The following is a 20,844-nucleotide window of genomic DNA, read 5'->3' on the forward strand; positions in this document are numbered from 1 at the left end:
TTTTTTTTTTTTTTTTGAGGAAGATTAGCCCTGAGCTAACTACTGCCAGTCCTCCTCTTTTTGCTGAGGAAGCCTGGCCCTGAGCTAAGATCTGTGCCCATCTTCCTCTACTTTGTACGTGGGACGCCTACCATAGCATGGCGTGCCAAGCGGTGCCATGTCCACACCCAGGATCTGAACCGGCGAACCCTGGGCCGCCGAGAAGCGGAATGTGCACACTTAACTGCTGCGCCACCGGGCTGGCCCCCAATTTAGCTTTTTTATGTAATGAATTAGTTTTGGGTCTCAAATCTTCTACTTTGATACATAGGCCTGGAAAGTCCTTGTTACCGTTGACCCTTCTGCACTTTTTTCTGCTTCTCTGCACTTGTGGCCTTCATAGCCAGGCTTCTTGTACACTGAATAGAGCTGGGCAGCAGTGCTTTTGAGCCATTCAAAAGATATTTACAGCTCAGAAGAGTCTAGCTGTGGGCTTCCTGTAAAAGGGGGGAAACACCTTCAAATTGGGAGACTTGGGAAGGCCCTGCTAGCGTGCTGTGCTGAGCCCTCACCAGTATCCTCTGAGCACAGGAGGGCAGGGGGAACAGCTGCAACAAAGGGTCAAGGTCTATATTTCAAGCACATCTGCCAGTTGTCTAAGAATGTGTAAGGGAGGTTGGGGTATCTTGTCTCAGAAAACAGGGCTGGTTCTTGGCTGCACTGAGGTAGTACTGGTGTGGTATTTGAAGTTGAATTTGGGGCTGCACCCCTAAGTCACCCTGTGGCCTCACAGGAATGTGCTGGTATAATCTGGGAGGATTTGAGTTTCTTCTTTGAAGTCATTTTTTTTTCAAAAGGCTGGTTTGATTTTAACGAAGTTGCCAAAGCCCCCCCTCTGCCCTCACATACACAAAGAGTACATTGTTCCTGTACCCAGTGTACTCTAAATAAGACACCAAATCAGATGCAGCAACCCAGTCTTGCATAAGCCTTGGTTAGAATGTAGTTTTTTGAAACAACTAGGCCAGCAGCCAGAGAAGGATTCTTTCTTTAAAATGGGACAGATGTCCAGAGAATAGCTGTTCTCCTCTAGCACCCTTCCAGAAAAAAGCAAGTCTAGGATTACAGCTTCCAGTGGCCTACTTTAAATAGACACTACTCTGGAAGATGACTTTATTTATAAATATTTTTAAACATAAAATCCAAAAAATATAACTCAGTGAAGTGAAAATTACAATGCATGATGGTGGCCCAGTGGCTGGCTGTTGAGATACACTTCTCGCCCGACATTTGTATCTAATGGTTGATTCACCTATTGAGGTGGCTTTATGACACCTTTTACATTCATGATGGCTTTCAGGAAGTTAACAGTATATTTTAACATGATGGAAACTGCTATGTAAAAAGGAGGTTGCAGATTTATCAAACTTCAGAGATTTTGTATAAAAATATGAAGACACTTTAAGCACCTTAAAAGACAGACAGTCTTTGGGAGGGAAGGGTGGTATTCAAATACCTTCTTGTGGGTTTTATGATGATACCAGGTTATAAAAGACCCTTGTTTGCTCTTGTTTTCCTCAAAACAGGATATGTACTTGTGGGTGTTTTCTCTCTCTGCCCTCAGAGGAAAATGGAGCCTGGTGGTCATGTGCACCTGTTCCTGGTTGGATTGTTCTAGGGTCTGTGGGTGGCAGTTTCCAACCCATTCTCATATGAGTACTAGGGGGCAGACTGGCCAGCACCTGCACCAGTTGTGAGGTCAGGATTGAGGGGTTAAGGGCAAGGCTTGGAATGGGAGTTTATACCCAACATGAGCCCAGCTCTCAGGGTTGGGGCAGGGCTCAAGCCCCTTAAGGGGAGATGACAAGAATAATCTCTGGCTTCTATAGGTTGAAAATCTTGAGAACATGTGTACCATAATAGAGAATAAACCCCAAGTTTCATGGCTTTGGAGAAGAAAAGGAAAGGGTGTCATGCTGTTACTAAAACAGCTTATTCCTCAGGGTGAAGCTTTTGAAAAAGAAACCCAGTAAAAAGTATCTTTATTCTCATGTTAAAAAAGTTTCTATGATGATGCATTAACAATACAAAAATATTTTGAACACTACAATGGTCCTTTTTTCTCTCTTGACTTCCTGCAACACTATACTAGAATATGTGATCTTTGGATTCTGAGAAACCAGTGGCTGAAGTAGCAACTTAAAGGCTTTTGTTGAGGGGTGTGTGTGGGTACAGGGACGGCCCTTTTTCTTTGGATTCAGGCTATGTACAGTGAGGAGGAGGCAAAAAACAAAGTTAAATTAAAAAAAGATTTGTTTTTTAAGGCTCAGGATTGAAGCTTGGCTCAGAAATGGGTTAAAGTAGGCTGTGGTGGAAACTCACTCTTCACCACTAGAGGTTTTCTGGGCTCCTTGCTTTGGTTGTAATGGTCCTCCTTCCTGCAGCCCCATAGGGAAACTGAGTTGGCCTGGTTTCATGCTGGAAGATAGGCACTGGCTGTCATGAGGTTTGGTTTGCCCTCTCTTACAACTGCCCAAGAGCTGGCTAGACTGACGTGAGTAAGCTGGAAGTGGAGCTGTGAAAAAGGCTCTCAGAATGGGCAAGGATATACACTGGATTTTGGGCCATGACTTTGAACTGTTGACCGCAGCCACTAGTGACTGGCCTGGGACTTTGGTATCAAGGCTTCTTAGGTGGTTGAATTTCTCAGGAAACATTTCCAAGTAATTTGAACTAAAGCCAGATACCCCACCACCACCCACACTTGCCTGATCAGGTAGTGTCAGGTTATTCATGTTGCCTAGGGTGATAGGCCTAAACTTAATCTACTCCATTCCCGCCTCTTCTTGCAAGCTGAGAATGTGGCAAGAGGCTTTCTCTTGTCCAGCTTATGAATAGCAGCTGGTTTTCTGTAAACAGGGCTTCTCCAGGCCCTTAAGAGAGAAGCACTGTCATCTTGAGTTTTGTGGTTGTGACCATGCTCGCATGTTGTTTGATAAACCAGCTCATTCTTGGTCCATGAAGTGTCTGGTGTGGGGAGGGCACGGCAGTGGTGGGGAAGCAGAGTAGGGAAAGCAGGTGGGCTCAGTCCAGCCCATCTCTGCCCTAAAACGGAAAAGCAAGAGAGGCAGGGGCATGTGGCTAGCAAGACAGATGGTGAAAAGAATGGACACAGCTGCCAGGGGCACAAAAGGTGCCCTTAATCAGATGGCACAACACAGATCTCATTCCCACCACTCAGAGCAGTTTGAATTGATGGCCCCAGGTTCAGGCAGAAGTTGTGCAGCCTCTGAAATCTCCAGGGCCTGGACCCTCAGAAGAAGTTAGCAGGGCCCCTGATCGGTTTCCTCTCGCTTTGGGGCTCTGTCGCCTCCTTTCAGAGGGTGGGTCCCTGGAGGAGCTCGGGTGTCCTGTGCATGCTAGGCTGCCTGTCTCTGAGATTCCTGTTGTTGTACCTGTGTACTCTGCGGGGTGCTGTGGGGGGCCTGTGGGGGCCCAGGGAGTTGGGAGGCTGAGAGTGGCTGAGAGACCTGGTGATGTAGGTGCTGGCTCTGCGGGACTAGCAAGCAGTTCTGTGGGGAAGCCGGGCAGCAGGAGGTATGAGGGCGAGTCCTGGGGGGCTGGGGACTCGGGGCAGCCTAGAGCACTGTCATCGGAAGGAACGGGGCTGGGGCAGCGGCCTTCTCCGGGTAAGTACCGAATGCATTTCTTTTTCCTCCTAGGAATAGTGAAGAGAGTTATCTGTAAATAGAGGGTGAATTCATAGTCATACACCACAACCAAAAAATACCGTCCTTGCACAGGCCTAGTTGCCCTTCTTGTCCCCTCTCCCCATGACTTGCATTATTTGGCCATACCTTCAGACCTGAATTTCAGCACTGCAACTCTGCAGGGCCTGGCCCAGACCTGGACCAGGTGCAGTTCCCAGCACAGCCACAAGGTGGCACAGAGACCTTTTGTAGCTAGGTCTGTGGGCTGCCTCCTGTTTTCCAGGGGAGCCATCTCCTAATCTGGGCCTTTGAGCCTCTGCTTCGTGTTAGTGGGGCTCACCTATTCCTACCATCTTAGAGTTCTCTGAACCACAATTTGTCTCTGAGGAGTGTAGAATGGATGGAAGAGGACCTCCTCCGAGGACAGGGTTGCCTCCCATCATGTGTATATACACATACATACTCCCTGAATTCCTCTTTGCCCTTGGACTGGGAGCATGGTAGGCATTCTGAGGGGCTGGAAGAGTATTCATTAGAGTCAGTGAACTTAAACTGGAGTAGCCTCAGCCTTAGCCCTACCAGGTCTGGCCTGAACTAAGCTAGGCAACTTTAGCTACCTGGTAGGTATACCACCTTTTTTTCACATACACAGGTATTTCTCTGTTGTATGGTAAAACACACAGGTTTAGTGCCACAGGGCCTTATGATAGCCCAGGAGTATTCCTGCTCCTCTCTCCCTACCTCTTCAGCCCTGGAGTCTCAGTAGGCAGAAGATAATGAGTCACATGGCCACCTGGCATCCACATTATTCAGGTTGATCTCTAATCACCTTGTTTTTCTTAGATTTAAGGGTTCAGGATGAAATAGGCAGGGATCCCAACTTGAAGAGGTGAGTGGGAGCTGGTGGGCCATGATCACGTTTAGGCCTTGGAACAGGGGTTCAGGCCACCTGAATGGTGTGTGTGAGATTTGTCTGCTGAGGACCTGTTAGCCCTAAATAGCACCCAACCATCATTACCAGAAGACCCTAGGCACCAGAACTATCTTCTTGAGACTGCCTTTCCCTTCCCTTCTAAAACATTCTGTCTTTCCCCTTCCTTCCACCTAGACCCAACTGATCTTCCCCAAAAGCTGTGTTCAGTGTTCACTCCCATTTTTAGGAGGCATGGCCTCCCCAATCTGTGGGTATGCCTGGGGGCTGAGGGGCCAAAGGAGGGCTGCAGGCCCAGCAGAACTTGTACAGGGAAGTCAGGGAAGCAGCTTGAAGCAGAGAGGATAGTGGTGGGGACAAACCCACCTGCACGGACCACACCAATCCGTCTGCTGGTTGAGGCCAAAGCGAGCACGGCATTTCTTAGGCGAGCCAGGGTCTACTCACAGCCATGCCAGAGGAGCAGAGCAGGGCAGAGGGTGAGCAGGCAGGCAGCAGGGCAGAGCAGGGCCCAGAAAGAAGAGGTAACATCAGTGTTAGCCAGTCACAGATACCCCGCAGCCCCCACAGGCAGAGTGAGCCTCTCCGTGGCACAGCCAGCCCCCGTGGGAGCCCTAGGGCCCAGAGCCAAGGTATCCGGAAAGGTGGGCACCCAGCTGGGCAGGAGAGGCAGTGGGAAGAATGGTGGGGTTGGGAAGGGAGGGGACCCTATCAGGCTGCTCTTCTCTGTGGCTTATGGGGCCGCTTGCAGCATGAGAACTGCAGGAGAGGAGCCCAGGGAGGCCCATGGGGATCCAGCGTCTTCTGCCTTAGGGCTACCCAACCCCCTGCCCATTTTATCCAGTTTTTAAAAATTATTGCCAGTGCCCAATCTGCCTGACCCATATCTTCTCATGCTGTAGTTTAAGCCTGTTCTACACATTTTTCCAGATGGAAGATAAAGGCCATTCTTCAACCTCAGAAAAAATGGCTGAGGACTCTGCCTTGCCCTAGTCCTAGCCTCTAGCTTCTCTGTGTGGTGGCAGCACACCTGAGAAAGTGCTTCATGGATGTGAAGTCTGAATTACCAGAGTTGGAGCAGGAATTCACCCACAGGAAGGAGACCTGTGACAGGGTGTGGGCTCTCTGGATTCTTATGCAGAGCACTTTGCATTGAAAAACGGTTGGGGTGGTGGGGCAGTGACAGAGAAATTGCCAGGCATTAGCCATCAGGCTGTGAGACTACTGGGCCTAGGCATGGAGCCTGGCTCAGCCTTCAACTGGACAGCCTGCTGCCCACCTCAGCAGAACTAACCAGGATGCGGTGTTTGAGTTTAGTATTAAATCATATGCTCAGTTCCTCACTAGTTTCTCTGGCAAAGGCTAGCTATGAGCAGGGCTAGCAAAGGTGGCGGGGGTGCTGTGGGTCAACATACCACTGCTACATGAATTGGCTTCTGCTGGTCTTCCCTGGGACCTAGTATAGCTGTTCCTCACATGGGGGTTTGACTTGTGAGATGCAGGCCTTGTTTCTAGAGGGCCCAGGCCCTCAAGGTTTGTGGCTGAGTACTCTGCCCCTCCTCCCTCTTGGTCAGAGCAGGGCTGCTTGTCAAGTGGAGGCCTGGAAAGGAGTCTCCATCACTGCTGAGGGAAGGCCTCACCTGTGTTGGATTCTTGGTGCTTTTCCCTTGACCGCCTCTTCTTCTTCCCCTGCGGGGAACAAAAGGAGGGATGATCAGATCTGGGAGGCAGATGCCATAAACCTAGTAAGCGAGTGGCTAGGACACCTGCAGGCTTATCCCTAGCTTGGCTGCCACTGGGATTCCAAGCACGCAGTCCCCCACTACCTGGGGGCCTGGTGTTTCTTGATTGCAATTCTTGCTAGGTTACCATGGGGCAGTTAGGGGCTCCTCTCCTCCCTTTGCCATGCTGGTCTCCATTTTGAATGGAGATGGTGACTTCCAGGCCCCTTTCTCCCCTTCTGCTCATGTGGCCCAAATACTGGGTAACAGCCCTGAGTAGGGTTAGAAAACTGGACGTTGGCCTACTTTTAGGAGCAGCTCCCCTTGCTTGGCTCTCTTCTCCCAGCCATGGGAGGCCTTGGACTCTCCACTCCACCACCTTCGCTCCTTAACTGTGCCTTCAGAACAGTAGTCCTGCCTTCCCTGCTGAAACTGTGGCCTGGGGCATGACATCTTGAAGGTTCCCCTACTGGCCCCTACTGTATGTTGTGGTCACTTACGTAGTTGTCCCGCGCTGACCAGCCTGGGTAAAGCTGCATGTGCAGCTGCCTCTCCTTGCGGGCCAGCTCATAATACTTGGCCTGCTCTTCCCGCGACAGCGCGTGCCACTGCAACGGGGAAGTGGGGGGCAGGTGTGGTGCATCAGGGAGTCAACAGGCTGCACCAGGGTCAAGATGGTCAGGAGCTGCCCCTGCCAGCCCACCTGCCCGTGGCCTTACCCTGCGGCCCAGAATCTGGTTGATAGCAGCGCTCTCCTTGAGTGTGCACTCTGCAATGACCTTGGCTCTCATCTCCTTCATGTACAGCATGAAGGCATTGAGTGGCTTCTTGATGGTTGGCTTCTTAGCCTCCTTCTCTGCCTTGGATTCGGCCTGTGTCTTCCTGAGAAACACATGTTCAGGTCACTCGGGAGCCCCCACAGTGTCCACCTAATGCTACCACCCTCCTCTAGTGTATGTGTAAGTGCATGGATACTAGGGTTTTGTAAATGGAATCCTTTTTTCTGAGCTGCCCCAAAATGGATGAGCAGAGCTAAGTAACTTCATTACAGAAATACTGCAGCTAAGTAAGAAAAGTACATGTGAAGATTTCTCTGCCCTTCCCTTGCCTCGAACTAAATCCTTGTTCCCCACCTTACCCACTCCCTCTTGCTTCTGAGAATCAAAAAACAGTGGTCATTGGCAAGAGCCATGGACAACCTGACCAGAGGCCGCCTCTGGCAGTCCCTGGAGCTTCTAGGCAGCAGGCTTTGGGCCTGGTGGGAGGAATCCCAGCTGATGAATGAAGAGGAACCTGAGATCTGCACACCTATTCCCCGCCCTCCTCCCCACTGTGTGCCTTTTCACTCACAGGGTTCGGTCATAGGGCTGCAGCTCCTGCTTCCCTGAGGGGGGCACAATGGCTGGGTGGGGAATGGCTGCGGGGTGACCAGGTACGCCGGAGCCTAGCATCAGGGATGGGTGGGTGAACCTAGAAGCAGGAGGGGAGTTAACACTGAGCCAAGGTAGGTACAGGCCAGATGTTTGGACACAAGGAGGCCCCTCCACAGTACACGAAGACAGGTGAACAGATACCCCACCCCCATTAACCTGCACACAAGTACACAGAGATACGTACAAATACCTGCTCCCAACACGTTACACAGACACATTGTGAAATCTACACATACGTCATTCAGGTGGTTACTAAGTCCTAAATACCTTTTGAATCTGTCTCCTCACCTCTTGCCCTAACCAGTTCAGCTTCATGAGCCTGTGGCTGCCCTGGGGGCTTCCTCACTCTTCTGCTTGACCCCTCCAGGACTCCCTCCACACAACAGCCAGAGTGACCTTTTAAAAACACCTGAGTACTCCTGCTGAAATTCCTCCATTGACCACAGAATAAAACCCAGCCTCCTCCCTGGGGCCTGCACAGCCTTGCATTACCATCCGTGCTGACATTTCTAGCCCCATCTCTTCCCCTCTGTTTCCCATCACTCCCACCCCCAGCCATCCCCAACTACTGCTGTTCCCTTTGTCCCCCTCGCTCAGAAAATGTTACCCTTTTCACGAAGCTCTTCCTGACCCATCAAACCTGGCTGGGGTCTCCCTGGAGATTCCCCATCACCCAGATAGCTTATTCAACTGCTGGTGCTGTGTCACTACCTCCTGTCCTGGGCTGTGAGCTCTGGTACAGCTGGAAATGTCAGCTGAATTCTTTGTTCCATACTTGGCATGGGTGTGTCACTGAGAGAGTGACCTAAGTGAAGGGATACACATACACACACACCTCCCACTTCACTTTCTTGCTGTTCTCTAAATACCATTCTGCCCCTTGCTGCTTGCAAGGTGTGGTGTCCCTGAGCAGGCAGCCCCTAAGGGCCAGAGGTTGGAGACACATGTAAAAGGTGCTCCCTCAGCAGGGATGCAAAAGAGAGGTGAGTGCACATACATCTGCACACAGGCTGACTCACATACGCACAGAGGCAGGAGCACAAGCACATGTGTGCACGCACTGGCTGCTCTGTGGTGCTCTGCTGCACAGTATGGACTGGGTATAGGCCTCTTGCACTCCCACTGGCTTTATTCTCAGGCACAGGGCAGCAGGGGGCTGCAGAATGACAGACAAACGGATGGACAAGCAACTAGCACAGGGCAAGCAATGGCCTGGGCATGGCCTCGTGGGCACTGAAGCCTGGGCAACAGGAAGCAGGAGCCCGGCTGCAGGATAGGGGACTCACCTGGGGTAGGGGGTGCCAGGGGCTGCAGTGGGGGCAGGGAAGTGCTGTCTATATCCGCAGGAAGGGGACAGGGGGTAGAGAGGAGGGCTGGGCCTGTGGTTGGGAAAGACAGCTGTTAGCAGTGTGGCTACTGGCCAGATGTGGGGAAGGACTTCCCCACCTTTCTTGGGCCTGACCCATAGTGTGAAGACCACTCCACCTTTGGGTTTTAAGCATCTGCCACCAGAGGGCACTGTGCTGCACCAGTTTCCTTCTACAGGCTTGTACTGGTGCTTAAGGTGTAAATGGCAGCATTTTCCTGGGACCCAGCTTGGCAGGACCCCAGGTCCCCTCCAGCCTTGCCTCCTGCAATTTCCTTGTCAATACAGGGTTGATACCTACACTAGGGCCTTTGCATCTACTGTTGACACTGCCAGGATTGTTCTTCTACCCCACTTTGCCTGCTTCAACTCCTGATCATCCTTCAGGTCTTGCTTGGCTAAATGACGCTTTCTCCTGAAAGCCCTTGAGATCCCAAGCTGAATGAGGCACACTTCTGGGCTCCTACAGTTTCCAGTCAAAGTACTGCTAACATTGCCATGTAATTGGCCTCTTGCCTGGGTTGCGCACTAGGTGGACTGAGTTCTGAGAGGACAGGGACCTGAGGATCAGCCAACTTCAGCAGTGCTTCTCTGGTGCCCAGAAGCCTGCCTGGCACACCTGAATCCTGTAGCTACTGGTGGGGGTAGTCCTGATTTGTATTCAGAGTGGAGCTTTGTTCAAGGAGAATCTGGAAATGCAGGAGTGATCTGAACATGGATAAAGGGCAAGTGGAAAGGGGCACGCAGGCCCCAAGCTGGGCCTCTGGCCTGCCCTGCCTTCCTGGGAAGCCAGGCTTTCCTGCTGTTTGGTGACTGCCCCAGCCCAAAGGCTAAAGACCTGCTCAGGTCAAACTGCAGTTGATGAGCAGAGAGCCAAGTAGCCTGCTGAGGCCCAGCTCCAGTTGAAGACAGGCCCTTTGACCCACATTGGGCCCAGTGACTTGAGATCCAGGCTGGCTTTTCTTGGCCCAGCCGTAATAGACTCTCCAAGCAGGCTGGCCAGGGGCTTGGGCTCAGATGGTCACCAGAGGGGCAAGGAGGGACCCTGCCCCTCAAGCAGCTCAGCCAAGAAAGGGACCAGCCAGCAGCAGGCATTAGGGCAAGTGGAAAGTATCCCCCTGCCCACCAGGAGGCTGAGAAGCAACAACCTCTCCTGTGGCCAAATCACGCTGTCACCTCCTTGCTCAGGCCTACCTTTTCTTCCTCATATACTCATATAGCCCTGAGCAGCCCAGGGTTCCCCCATTCAAGTCTCTTAGACACTGAGGCAGAGTTCAAGTGTGACAGGGCTGGGACCAGGAGCCAGGTCTCCTGAGGCTTCCCAAAGGGAGTATGTCAGGCTACCTGGGGAATGAATAGAGCTGCCGGCCAGCCCCTCGGTACCTATATAGAGCTGGCAGCAGGGTGCTCAGCACAGAAGGATGGAGGAGGAAAATGGAAGGTTAGGTATGGGTCCAACCAGCACAAGATACCCCTTTCCCATTGGGCCCACACTCACCAGCTCACAGTGTGGGGGAGCTGTCCCATGCTGCCTGAGGTCAGGGAGTAGAAGCCAGAGAGGTCAGGAGTCTGTAGAGGTCTGTGAACTCCTACAGTGGAGAGAGGCTGAGTAAGTAAGCCAGCCTGACCCGGAGGTCCACTTCAGCTAGTTACTGCCTTCTAGAGCCTCCAGTGGGGCTTCTAAGAACCTACTCCCCTTTGCTAGAGGACCAGACACACTGGTTTGTTCAGGACTATCCCAATGTGATAATAGCACCCCTTTACAGGCTAGGGAACCAAGGGCAGAGGGGTTGGGTGACTTGCCTAAGGGCACTGGCTGGGCCATCGGCAAAGTTGAAGTCATTCAGGATTGGGAGGCCAAGCCTTGCCACGCCCTGGTCCACTGTTGGTCTGCAATTGGAGCCTTTCTGCTGGTGGCTCTGGCCTGGCTTTCTGAGCAGGAGGCAGGCCCCCTGGGCTGGAGGAACCTGGCCTCTGGGGAACCAGGACCTACCCCTCCCCCCAAGGTTGAGTCAGCAGGTTTCCCATAGCCCACAATGGCTGATTTCAGAATGACTTTGCCTGAGGCTGAAGTGAATCAGCCATCACAACCACCACTTTCCATTTTCTCACTGTGGGGAGGGAAAGGCTACAAATTTTATAGTTATCAACTTTACACAAATGCCTGCTTCCATAATGGCGGTGGGGGGGTGGTCACTCAGGATTTAGGCTCCTACTTCAACTGGAAGCCTTCAAATTTTGACCTGACACCACCTCCCCCAGCCCTCTGGCGCCCTCAATCCATCTTCCTGGCAGTTTCTTTGGGCCCTGAGTTTACACAGCCCCAGGTACTCCAGGTGTAAAAAGGGGCCAGCCACCCGGTTTCAGAAGCTGGGGACTTGGCCCCCAGTCTCTGCATCTTGTTAGGCCCCTCCCCATCCCAGGCTCATACCTTGCTTCTGGCTGATGTCGGCTGGTGCAGGTGTGGGGTGTGGGCTGCTGAAATGTTCATAGAGAGGAGAGAGTTGGGGGACACCGTGGGCGGGCTGACTGGCCTTGTTGTGCTGAAAAATGAGAAGGAGGATGGGTGAAAGTGGGGAGACCTGAGGGATGGAGGCACAGGGCTGGAGGCAAACATATAGGCAGAGCCTCATTTAGCTGTGTACACGCAGCCCAAGTGTCCAAGGAAAGTGTGGTGGTCAAAACCACAGGCCTCATGGGAGGGGGCTAGCCCTCAATCAACCCTGTGTCCCGTGGCCCTGCCCTCCTGCCCACTACCCCCTAGACTTTGCCCAAGCAGTCTCATCTCCTAGAGAGCTTCTCAGTCTTTCTGTGCATTTTCTGAGGTACATCTCCCCTGTCCAGGAAATTCTTCCTTCCTCCTGGTCTCATAGATACCACAGTTTCTCTGAGGCAGTATGGCTTGTCTGGGGGGCTGCTCACAGCCTCTGGCCCCAGACATCAGGGCATGGTCTGAGGACCTGGTGTACCTCAGGACAGCCTGAAGCTTTCTTTCCTTCTCCTCCAGCCCCCAGACTGGGGGTCCTAAGTCTGACCCTTTGTCCCATCTCAAGCTTAACAGGATTTGCTGACACAGGGAAGCGCCCCCCCCTCAGCCCTCTAACTCAGGGGAGGTGGGGCCAGGTGGGGCCTGGCTCTCTCCAGGGCCAACTTACCCAGCCCCCACACTTCCTGTTTCCTCAACACCGCAGGACTCTTACTTTTCACACTAGTCACATGGATCTGTCATGAGATGACTCAGTCAGGCTGGGAAGGGGGCTCCCCATGCAACCAAGCCACAGGGAGTTGCTGCTCAGGGCCAAGGCCCAGCTCTGCATATCCTCAGTGTTCACCTGCTCAGACAACTGGAGACATCACCTACAACTGAGGCTCAGCTTCCACTCAGAAAAGTCCATCTGTGGGGATGCTACAGGTTGGGAGCACAGATGAGTGACTTCTGACACATGACAGAAGAAACAGAGGACATCTTTGGAGTAAGACAGTAATGAGAGGCTGTGGCCTGGGCTCCTTCTCACCCTGTGGGTGAAATTTCCCACTGGGTGAATTTAGTTAGACTCTTTAATATCTCTGCACTTCAGTTTCCTCTCCTGTGTAATGGATGGGGTTCGTGATCCCTTCATTGCCAGGTCTGGGGAAAGTTAGGGTAGCTCAAGGTGAGGAGGCCTGGCACAGTTCCCTTGGCACTGGCTGTGGGGGATCCAGGGTGAAGCCAGAAGGAAGGCCCAGTATGAGCCACATCGTAGCCAAGGCATGAGGCTCCCAGGTGGGCACAGGCTCCCACAGCTCCCAGCACCAGACAGCCCTGGCCACCATCTTCCCCCATTGCTGCCTCCAGAGGAGCTTGAGGCAGGTGCTCACACTGCCAACTGTCAGTCCCCTGCCGTCTGCCTTCCATGAGGAGCCTTACACTCCAGGGCTAATCAGCCTTCCTTTTGTCCTCAGGCAGACAGGGGTTGATGTCCCAGTAGTGGTAGCTCCTTTGCAGCTGCATGGATTTGGCACCACAGCCCCTTCCTCAGCCTGATGCCTCACCTCTAACCAGAGCCCACCACGACCACCACCCGCCACCGCCCCGACCCTGCCCGGCCTCCTCGGGCGGGGCAGGAGAGCCTCCTCCTGTCAGCCCCAGGGAGGGCGCTCCACTGTGAGCTTGAGGAAGAGTCGGCTGAACACGTTCAGATCCTGGCTCTAATGTGTAGCCTTCAAGAACTTAACTACGATATCTGAGCATCCGTTTCCTTGTCAAATGGAGATGGAGATGATCATAGGGTTATTGTGAGGATAAAGCCAGACAATACCTAAGAGCTCAATTACTCAGGTGTCAGGTAATGAGGAAGGGACATGTAGGAAACCCCTCATTCACCTTGAAGAGCCTTCACAGGTGCAAAGGAAATGCTACTCACAGTGCTTCCCTAGCCCTCTGGTGCTGGACCTCACATGGGCCAGATGCTTGGCTCTGATTATGCTAAAGGGGGTTTGCCTGGAGATGGCAAGCATGACTGGAAGCCCACTAGTAGCATCACCTGGGCAGGGCGCTGATGGGGCCATGCTGTCCCCAGGCCTTGAACACTGTGACTTTCCTGTGCTGTTCTAAGCCAGGCTTCCTGAGTAAGCTGGGGGAGGCTCATGCCACTCTCAGGCTTTCTTTTATCCCCAGCACTTACTCTAGACACACCTGAGACAGGTTGAGGGGTGTGTGAGAATGGAAGTTGGAATGTAGGATCCTCAGGCCTGCAGGTGGCTGGCAAGAAAAAGAGGAATGAGCCAGGACAGCTGCTAGGTGTGTGGATCCATGTGAAATCCTTCATGTACTGAGTATGTGCTACATGCCAGGTACTGTGCCAAGCACTTTGCAAGCCCAGTCTCATTCCCACCAGGGTACCAACAGACTTCCATTTCTCCCATCTGTAAATCCTCCCCCAGCTACCACCTCATGTCTCCCTCTCCTTTCCTACAAACCTCATCAGAGCCATTCGTTGCCTCTAGTTCTCAGCTCTTGTTCTCTCTTCAACCTAGCCATTGTGTTGCCTCATCACTTCACCAGATGACTCTTGTCAAAGTCACCATTGACTTCCATGCTGCGGAACTCAGTGGTCAATTCAAAGTCTTCATTTTACCTAACCTCCCGGCAGCACTGGACACAACTGATTTCTCCCCCCGACTTGAAATAGTTTCTTCACTTGGCTTCTAGAATGCCACACTCGCTTGATTTTCCTCCAGCCTCACAGGCCACTCTTTCTCAGCCTTGTTTCTGGCTCCTCATTCTCCTCCTGACTTGACCTGAGATTGGTCCTCAGCTCTCTATCTACCTTCACTCCCAGGGTGCTCTCATTCAGTCTCACAGCTTTAAAGGTCTTCATCTGATGACTCCACAATTCTATCTCTAGCCCCCACTTCTCCTAGGAACTCCACCTCCAAATGCCTACTCATTAGTTCTACTCAGAGGTCTAAAATGCTACCCAAACTCAACATGTCCAATTCAGAACCTTTGACTTCCTGCCCCAAACACTCCTCCCCATCTTAATGGCAATCCATTCTTCTAGGTATTCACATCGAAACACCTTGGAGTCATCCTTGACTCTTCTTGTTCTCTCACATCCCACATCCAATTTGTCAGCAAATCATAATGGCTCTACTTTCAAAATATATCTAGAATCCAACCACTCCTTCCTTCCTCCCTGTCTCCACCCAGTCCAAGCCACAGTCACTTCTCACCTGGATGACTGCAGCAGCCTCATGCCCCCTCAGCCAGTCCTGCGTCCAACAGCCACATGGATAACATCACTCTTCTGCCTAGAGCCTCCAATAGCCTTACCCAGGCCTACAAAACTGTACATGATCAGGCCCCTACTCTCTCTCTGACCTCACCATTACCTTCCTCTCTCCTCCTTGCTCACTATGCCCAGGACTTCCCATGGGTGCTTCAGCCTCTGGCCTCCTTCTCTAGTTATTCCAGTGATAATTTTTAAGTGTGCCATGATGCGAAGTAGGTTAGGAAGCCCAGCTCTAGGCTCACTGACCTTTTCACAAGGCCAGTTTGCCCCTTGTAAAATGAGGATGGAATATCAGCCCTGCCTACCTCGTTGGTCAGATATGAAAATCTTGCTTTATTCCAGAATTTTTTGGAGCAGAAGCCAAGGGCCTATGAAGTTGGGAAGCGTCCTGGAAACCTCTGGGGCCTTTTTATCCTGATGCGTTGCCAGGATAGTGGTAGCTAGACAACATCAGCCCTCATGGCAGGCAGGGAGACCGAGCCTCAGGGCCCATTCCCTCAGGAACCTGGGGCCTTGGTGAAGGCATCCCACCATTCACTGCCTAAGGGCACAAATGCCTGGAGTGCTGGCCCAGCAGGTAGAGGGACCCACAAGTCCCTCCAAACCAGGGGGCTTTCGAGTCTAAGCTTCTCTTTCAGAGAAGGCCCTGCCATCCAGCCCTGGCTCTGGCTCTTTGGCCCTCAGGTTTGTAAGCCTGGCTGGTGGAGTGGGCAGCTCCGACCCTGGGAAGTCTTAGGAACAGAGCCTGGGGTCCAAGGTGCCACTCTAGGAAGACAGTCCTGGAGTCCCACCCTGCCAGGGGTGGGGTGGGGTGGGTCTCTGCTTCAAGGCAGGAGGGAGAAGGTGGTTCCACAGCAGGTTTCTCAGCAAACCACCCTCCCTGGGGAGGGCTAGCTTTGGCCAGGAAACCCTGGAGAGCCCTCTCGCCTGAGGGAGAGCTAGAGCTGACAATCCTTGGCCAGGCTGGTTAAGTCCCAGATTGCACCACAGCTCAGGCTAGGCCTGGGAAACCTCAGAATTCAGCTCAGCCTACAGCCTCTGGCCTGGTACGTATGTGCGTGACAAGGGTAGTTGGGGGGCAGGGGGCGGGGGTTGCCTGGTGGGCAGAGGGCTCATCTTGTCAGCCAGCCTTCCCTTGGAATGGGGAAAAGCTTCATTAAACAGGAGTCTGAAGCCAACCACAGAAGAGGTGCCAGGTGGGCAGGGGTGGGGCAGAGAACCTGTTGGCAGCTAGAGGCCCTCAGGTGGCCAGGGCTCCAGGGCAGGGCATTGAGGGCCTGGCCAGTCCTTCCCACGTTCATGCAGGCTGCCTCTGAGCCTCACTTCCCAGCCGCCCTCCATGTGTGGTATTGGTAGGCAGGGGGAACCGTCTGGCACAAGGCCCTGGTGCCCCATGCCCCCTCAGCTGGTGGAACGTCCCGCTCCAGAGCCTCAGCACAAGGCTGTCCCAGGGCCAGGCTGCCCAGACAACAGGGTGGGATCGCCTGGGGCCTGGTGTTTGTATGGGGAGCCTAGTGACTGGAGTTCCCCTCCTCTCCTCCCGCTGATGGTGACTGTACCCAGCCTCTAGTGAAGGGAGACAGGCCTGGGTTGATTGTCCCTACCAGGCCCTGAGCATCTCCATGGCACAACCTCATCTCTCTTACCTCTGAGGGCAGTGCCAAGCACAGAGCTGGGCACTCAGTAAGTGCTCACAGCATGGTGGAATGTATAAGTGAGGGATAGACTCAACAGCAGTCCACACTCCTTGATCAGGACCGCTGTTCTTTGCCTTTGCTGCAGCCCCCTCCCCCGTCCTCTCTCCAGACCACAGCACTCCAGGATGAGTCCAGGATTTTTGTGTGTGTGTGAGAGGAAGATTGGCCCTGAGCTAACATCTGTTGCCAATCTTCCTCTTTTCTGCTTGAAGAAGATTGTCGCTGAGCTAACATCTATGGCATCTTCTTCCATTTTATGTGGGATGCCACCACAGCTGGCTTGATGAGCAGTGCTGGGTCTGTGCCTGGGATCCAAACCTGCAAAGCCCAGGCCACCAAAGCAGAGTGCATGAACTTAACCGTGCCACCGAGCTGGCCCCAAGTCCAGGATTCTGAGACCTTTGGGCTGGGAGGCCATGCCTGCTATAGTTTAGGCAGAGGTGCTCCCTTCTGCTACTGCATTGCCCTGACTGCTCTTCCCCACGCCAAAGTGTGTTGGCCCAAAGGTCGTCCTCATCCTTCTGAGATGTTTTTGTTAGCCCACGGCTGGAAACCCTCACTCTGGTACCCCAGTGTGCCCTCCTCTTGTTGAGCAGACTGGAGCCAGGAAGGGGCCCAAGGGCAGGGCCAGGCAGAAGGAGGTGGAAATGGGGGACTCCTGAGGTAGGTCTCCTCTGCTCTGAAGTCGAGCTTGGGCCTGGCTGGGCTGCCCCCGCCTCCCCTCCCCCTTCCCCCCCTCCCACTTCCTGCAGGCTCAGGTGAAAAATAAACACAGTCGGCATTTTCCCTGCAGACCGCAGCAGCGGTCCGCTCACAGGCTGTGTGCACCTTGAGAGCTCTTGCCACCGCCAGCAGAGAAACTCCCTCGCCTCTGACGGTTGACTCTGAAAACCCCCAAACGCTTGAGCCCCACAACACTTTCCCAGCGAAGAAAGTTGCCGCTTCCTCTGGCCTCAAACCTGGGGGTGGGGGAGCCTGTGAGGCCTGACCAGGCCCTCCCAAAAAGGCCTCCCCATGGCAGGGGACTGTGCCAGGAGAAGGAACTCCCCCACCCCAAGTATCCCACCTCCAAATACACCAGGATTCTCAGTTGATCACTATCAGCAGACACATTCAATCAGGATGTATTTACTGATCTCCTACCAGGCAAAGGAGTGTTTCAGGCTGAGAGAACAGCATCTGCTAATGACAGCTGAGTGTTTACCATGTGGTAGGCATAGTTCTGAGCGCCTTACAGAGATTAACTCATATACTCCTAAAATAAACCTATGATATAGGTATGATTATTATCCCCATTTGATAGATGAGGAAACTGAGGCACAGAGAGGTTATATAGCTTGCCCAAGGTCACACAGCTAGTAAGCAGCAGAGCTGGGACTCTACCCACTGTACTGCAAAGGGCTTATGGTTATCATGTACAGAACAAGGTAAGCAGGGGAGGGAGTCCCAGACCTAAATCCAGTCTGTCCCTTCTCCAACGTAGTTGTTTAGAGTTACCCAAGCCTGTGCTTCCCTGACTCTAACAATGCTCCAGCAGGTTCTGGGACTCTGGGGATTGGGGTTCTGGCCACACTCCTTGCCTGCCTACCTGCCAGGGCTGCTGGCGCCAGGAGCCTGCCTGATGGCGATAGTTGGACATGGCCCCAGGGCCCTAGCCCACATCTCCCCTGCTCACCATCGCACAGCCACACCCCAGCCATGCCCAGCGACGCAGGCCTGCTCCTCTCCTGCCCGGGCAACCAGCTCTTCTCTGCTTCACTGCCTTTACCTACCCCTTCCTCCCTTTCCATACATCCTCCTGCTTCCTCCATACTTTCACGACTTTCCATACTTCCTCCTGCTCTTTGCCAGCCTGGTTCCTTCTCATCCTGACCTCAGTCCAAGGGTCACTTCCTTGAAAAGGACTATGACCAGGGTGGGGTTCCACGAGCCCAGTATGCAGAGATGCCCACTTGGTGCAGAGGTCAGCCTGGGGGTCCTGGAGGGCAGAACTGGCTTCTTAGCCATCTCTGCCTCTCCAGGTTCTGTACTTGGCATGCTCACTAAGCCTTGTTGAATGAAGGCCTCTAGAATCTCCAGTGCCTCAGAACTTCTGCCTGCCCTACCCACTCATCTGCTATGAGCTGACTTCAGTCTTTCAGCTCCTGGCTCCTGAGGGGTTGTTCCTGATACCTGCTCTAGAGCTGGGGAGAGGCCCTAGGGCAGAGGCTGACTAGATAGAAAGGTGGGTTATTGATACAGTTACTGTTCTCTCTGCCAAGTGCACAGAGGTGAAATTGAGTATTATAAGTGGCACATGTGACAGCCCATTCAAGGCAGGCATTATCCTTCCCATTTTACACATGAGGGAAGTGAGGTTCACAGAGGTTGAGAAAGTTGCCTATAGTTAAACAGCCCTCTATCAAGTCAGTGCCAAGGCCCCCTTTATGGGCTCTCAGGGTCTTCAGTGATGCCAGACAGCCACACTCTCATTTCTCCCCTCCTCTCTGTGCTCCAGCCACTGAGGGCTGCTCGTCCCCAGGACCATGCTGTTCCCTCTGCCTGGAGAACTCTTCCCCCAGCTTGGTTTGGCCAATTCCCATCCATTTTTCAGGCCTCATCATAAATGAAACTTCCTCCTGGAAGCCTTTCCTACCCTCCCCGTCTGGGTAAGGGTCCCCGGCTATGGCCTGCCAATTGCAGCACTGACCCCAGTACACCATAAGTGTCTGCTCACTTGTCCATCTTCATGCCCTCCCTGAGGTCTGAGATTGGGCCCTGCACTGTTTCCATTACATGAATTAAAGCTGGATCTCAAAGCTGGGTCTCTAGCAGTACAGGTGGGTGGGGCCCAGTGTGAACCAGTGTTTAGGGACAATTTGGGAGCACTGGACAAAGTATCCTGGCTGGGGCTAAGCACAAAGTCGCAGCAGCATATAAGAGGCTGGGAGGAGCTGGGGCCACTGCTTAGAGTCAGGGTCATCCTGCCAGTCCCAATACCCTGCACCTCCTCCTACCCCCGTTTCCTCCTGCCTGTGAAACTTTGGGAGTAGAATGACCAGACAGTCAAAGCCAAGGCCGCCACTAGTTCATATGGAGCCTTTGTGCTAATTAGAAAAGGTACCCCTTCCTCTGCACAGATACTCAGGCCCACACCAGGGCACATGGCTTGGGGAGTGTAGTGCAGGCTGGGCTGCAGGTTTCAGCTCCTTGGCCCAGTTCCCTGGCACAAGCCTACACAGTGGCCCTGCTCAAAAGGCCTTCTCCACTTCTCACTTCTCTTCCCCATATTGCCAGGAGCCAGGCTTGGCAGCGTCCAGCTAGGCTCCATCCAGCACCTGGCCCTGAGGAACTCTGGTCAGGCTCCTCTCCCAGATCCAGGGCCTATCAAACAGCCCCACAGCTCTCCAGACCTCTTTGTCTAGAGCTGGGGATCCACTGTTTAGTACCAATGGTGCTTAAGTGCCAAGGAGTCTGACCAGTTGCTGTGTGGTAACCATAAGAATGAACTTGCCAGAAGGAAGCAAGGCCCCCAGACCTTCCAAAGAGGACTTGACTGCATTATCAACCAGACCTCAATTTGTGGGCTCCTGCAGACCCCACCTCTGCAGATATACCCCAGCTAGGCTCATGCCCTTTTATGCCCAGCCCCCGCTCTAGGCCCTGCTGCCCAGGACATGGTGCTCTCCGCCTACAGCGTGCTGGACGCCTTGTGCCAGACACCCACCGCAGAGCATGGAGCCGTGGCCATGTGGCCAGCTGAGCTGGAGGACAGGGGGATGGCTGGGCCACACCCTTGTGGACCAAGAGCCTTCAATCCTGCCTTCCAGCACAGGGCTATTGCCATGGTTGCACAGAGCCCTGCCAGGTACGTTTGCCCAGTCCACCAGCTGCCTGGCCTCGACATCAGATAACAGGGCTCTGCCACAGCAGAAGTGAGGACTGAAGTCCCTGTATGCAGCCTTGGCAAACCACAGGCCTGCTCTAGACCCAGCCCAGCCCTGGGCACCCTTGGAGCTAGCTGAACCTCCCTGAGCTGAGTGGCCTCACCCACCACCTCCAGTGGTTTCTATGCATTCGTTTACTTGTGTTTTCCTTCTTCCTCTTTGAGGTAAACGCCCCTCAGGACAGGATGTTTTTAGAGGAAAAAAAAGCTTCCGGGAGCTGCTGCAGCTGAGCTGCTAGTTGATGCTACTGACACACTGTTTGAGGACTATGCAGCGGCCCTGGGGCTGGGCATCCCCCCAGCCCAGG

At 53.3% G+C, this 20,844-nt stretch overlaps 1 protein-coding gene across 4 annotated transcripts in view; it reads right to left on the bottom strand.

The window, feature by feature from the left end:
- Nucleotides 1-837: 837 nt before the first annotated feature.
- Nucleotides 838-20,844, bottom strand: part of TCF7 (transcription factor 7) — a 34,382-nt gene continuing 14,375 nt past the window's right edge. Inside the window, exons 4-11 of one of the 4 annotated variants that reach the window (XM_044780457.2) lie at nucleotides 11,572-11,683; nucleotides 10,639-10,729; nucleotides 9,061-9,153; nucleotides 7,692-7,811; nucleotides 7,061-7,223; nucleotides 6,842-6,949; nucleotides 6,261-6,309; nucleotides 838-3,697 (exon numbers count right to left, since the gene is read on the bottom strand). In XM_044780457.2, the coding sequence (XP_044636392.1) occupies nucleotides 3,618-3,697; nucleotides 6,261-6,309; nucleotides 6,842-6,949; nucleotides 7,061-7,223; nucleotides 7,692-7,811; nucleotides 9,061-9,153; nucleotides 10,639-10,729; nucleotides 11,572-11,683 (816 nt within the window). In that variant the 3' untranslated portion in view covers nucleotides 838-3,617. Of the gene's footprint in view, nucleotides 3,721-6,260; nucleotides 6,310-6,841; nucleotides 6,950-7,060; nucleotides 7,224-7,691; nucleotides 7,812-9,060; nucleotides 9,154-10,638; nucleotides 10,730-11,571; nucleotides 11,684-20,844 lie in introns of all 4 variants that reach the window. The other 3 variants (XM_044780459.2, XM_044780460.2, XM_070517368.1) reach the window with 3 other exon arrangements.

The sequence above is a fragment of the Equus asinus genome, chromosome 9 (genome assembly GCF_041296235.1).
Source record: "Equus asinus isolate D_3611 breed Donkey chromosome 9, EquAss-T2T_v2, whole genome shotgun sequence".
Taxonomy (NCBI): domain Eukaryota; kingdom Metazoa; phylum Chordata; class Mammalia; order Perissodactyla; family Equidae; genus Equus; species Equus asinus.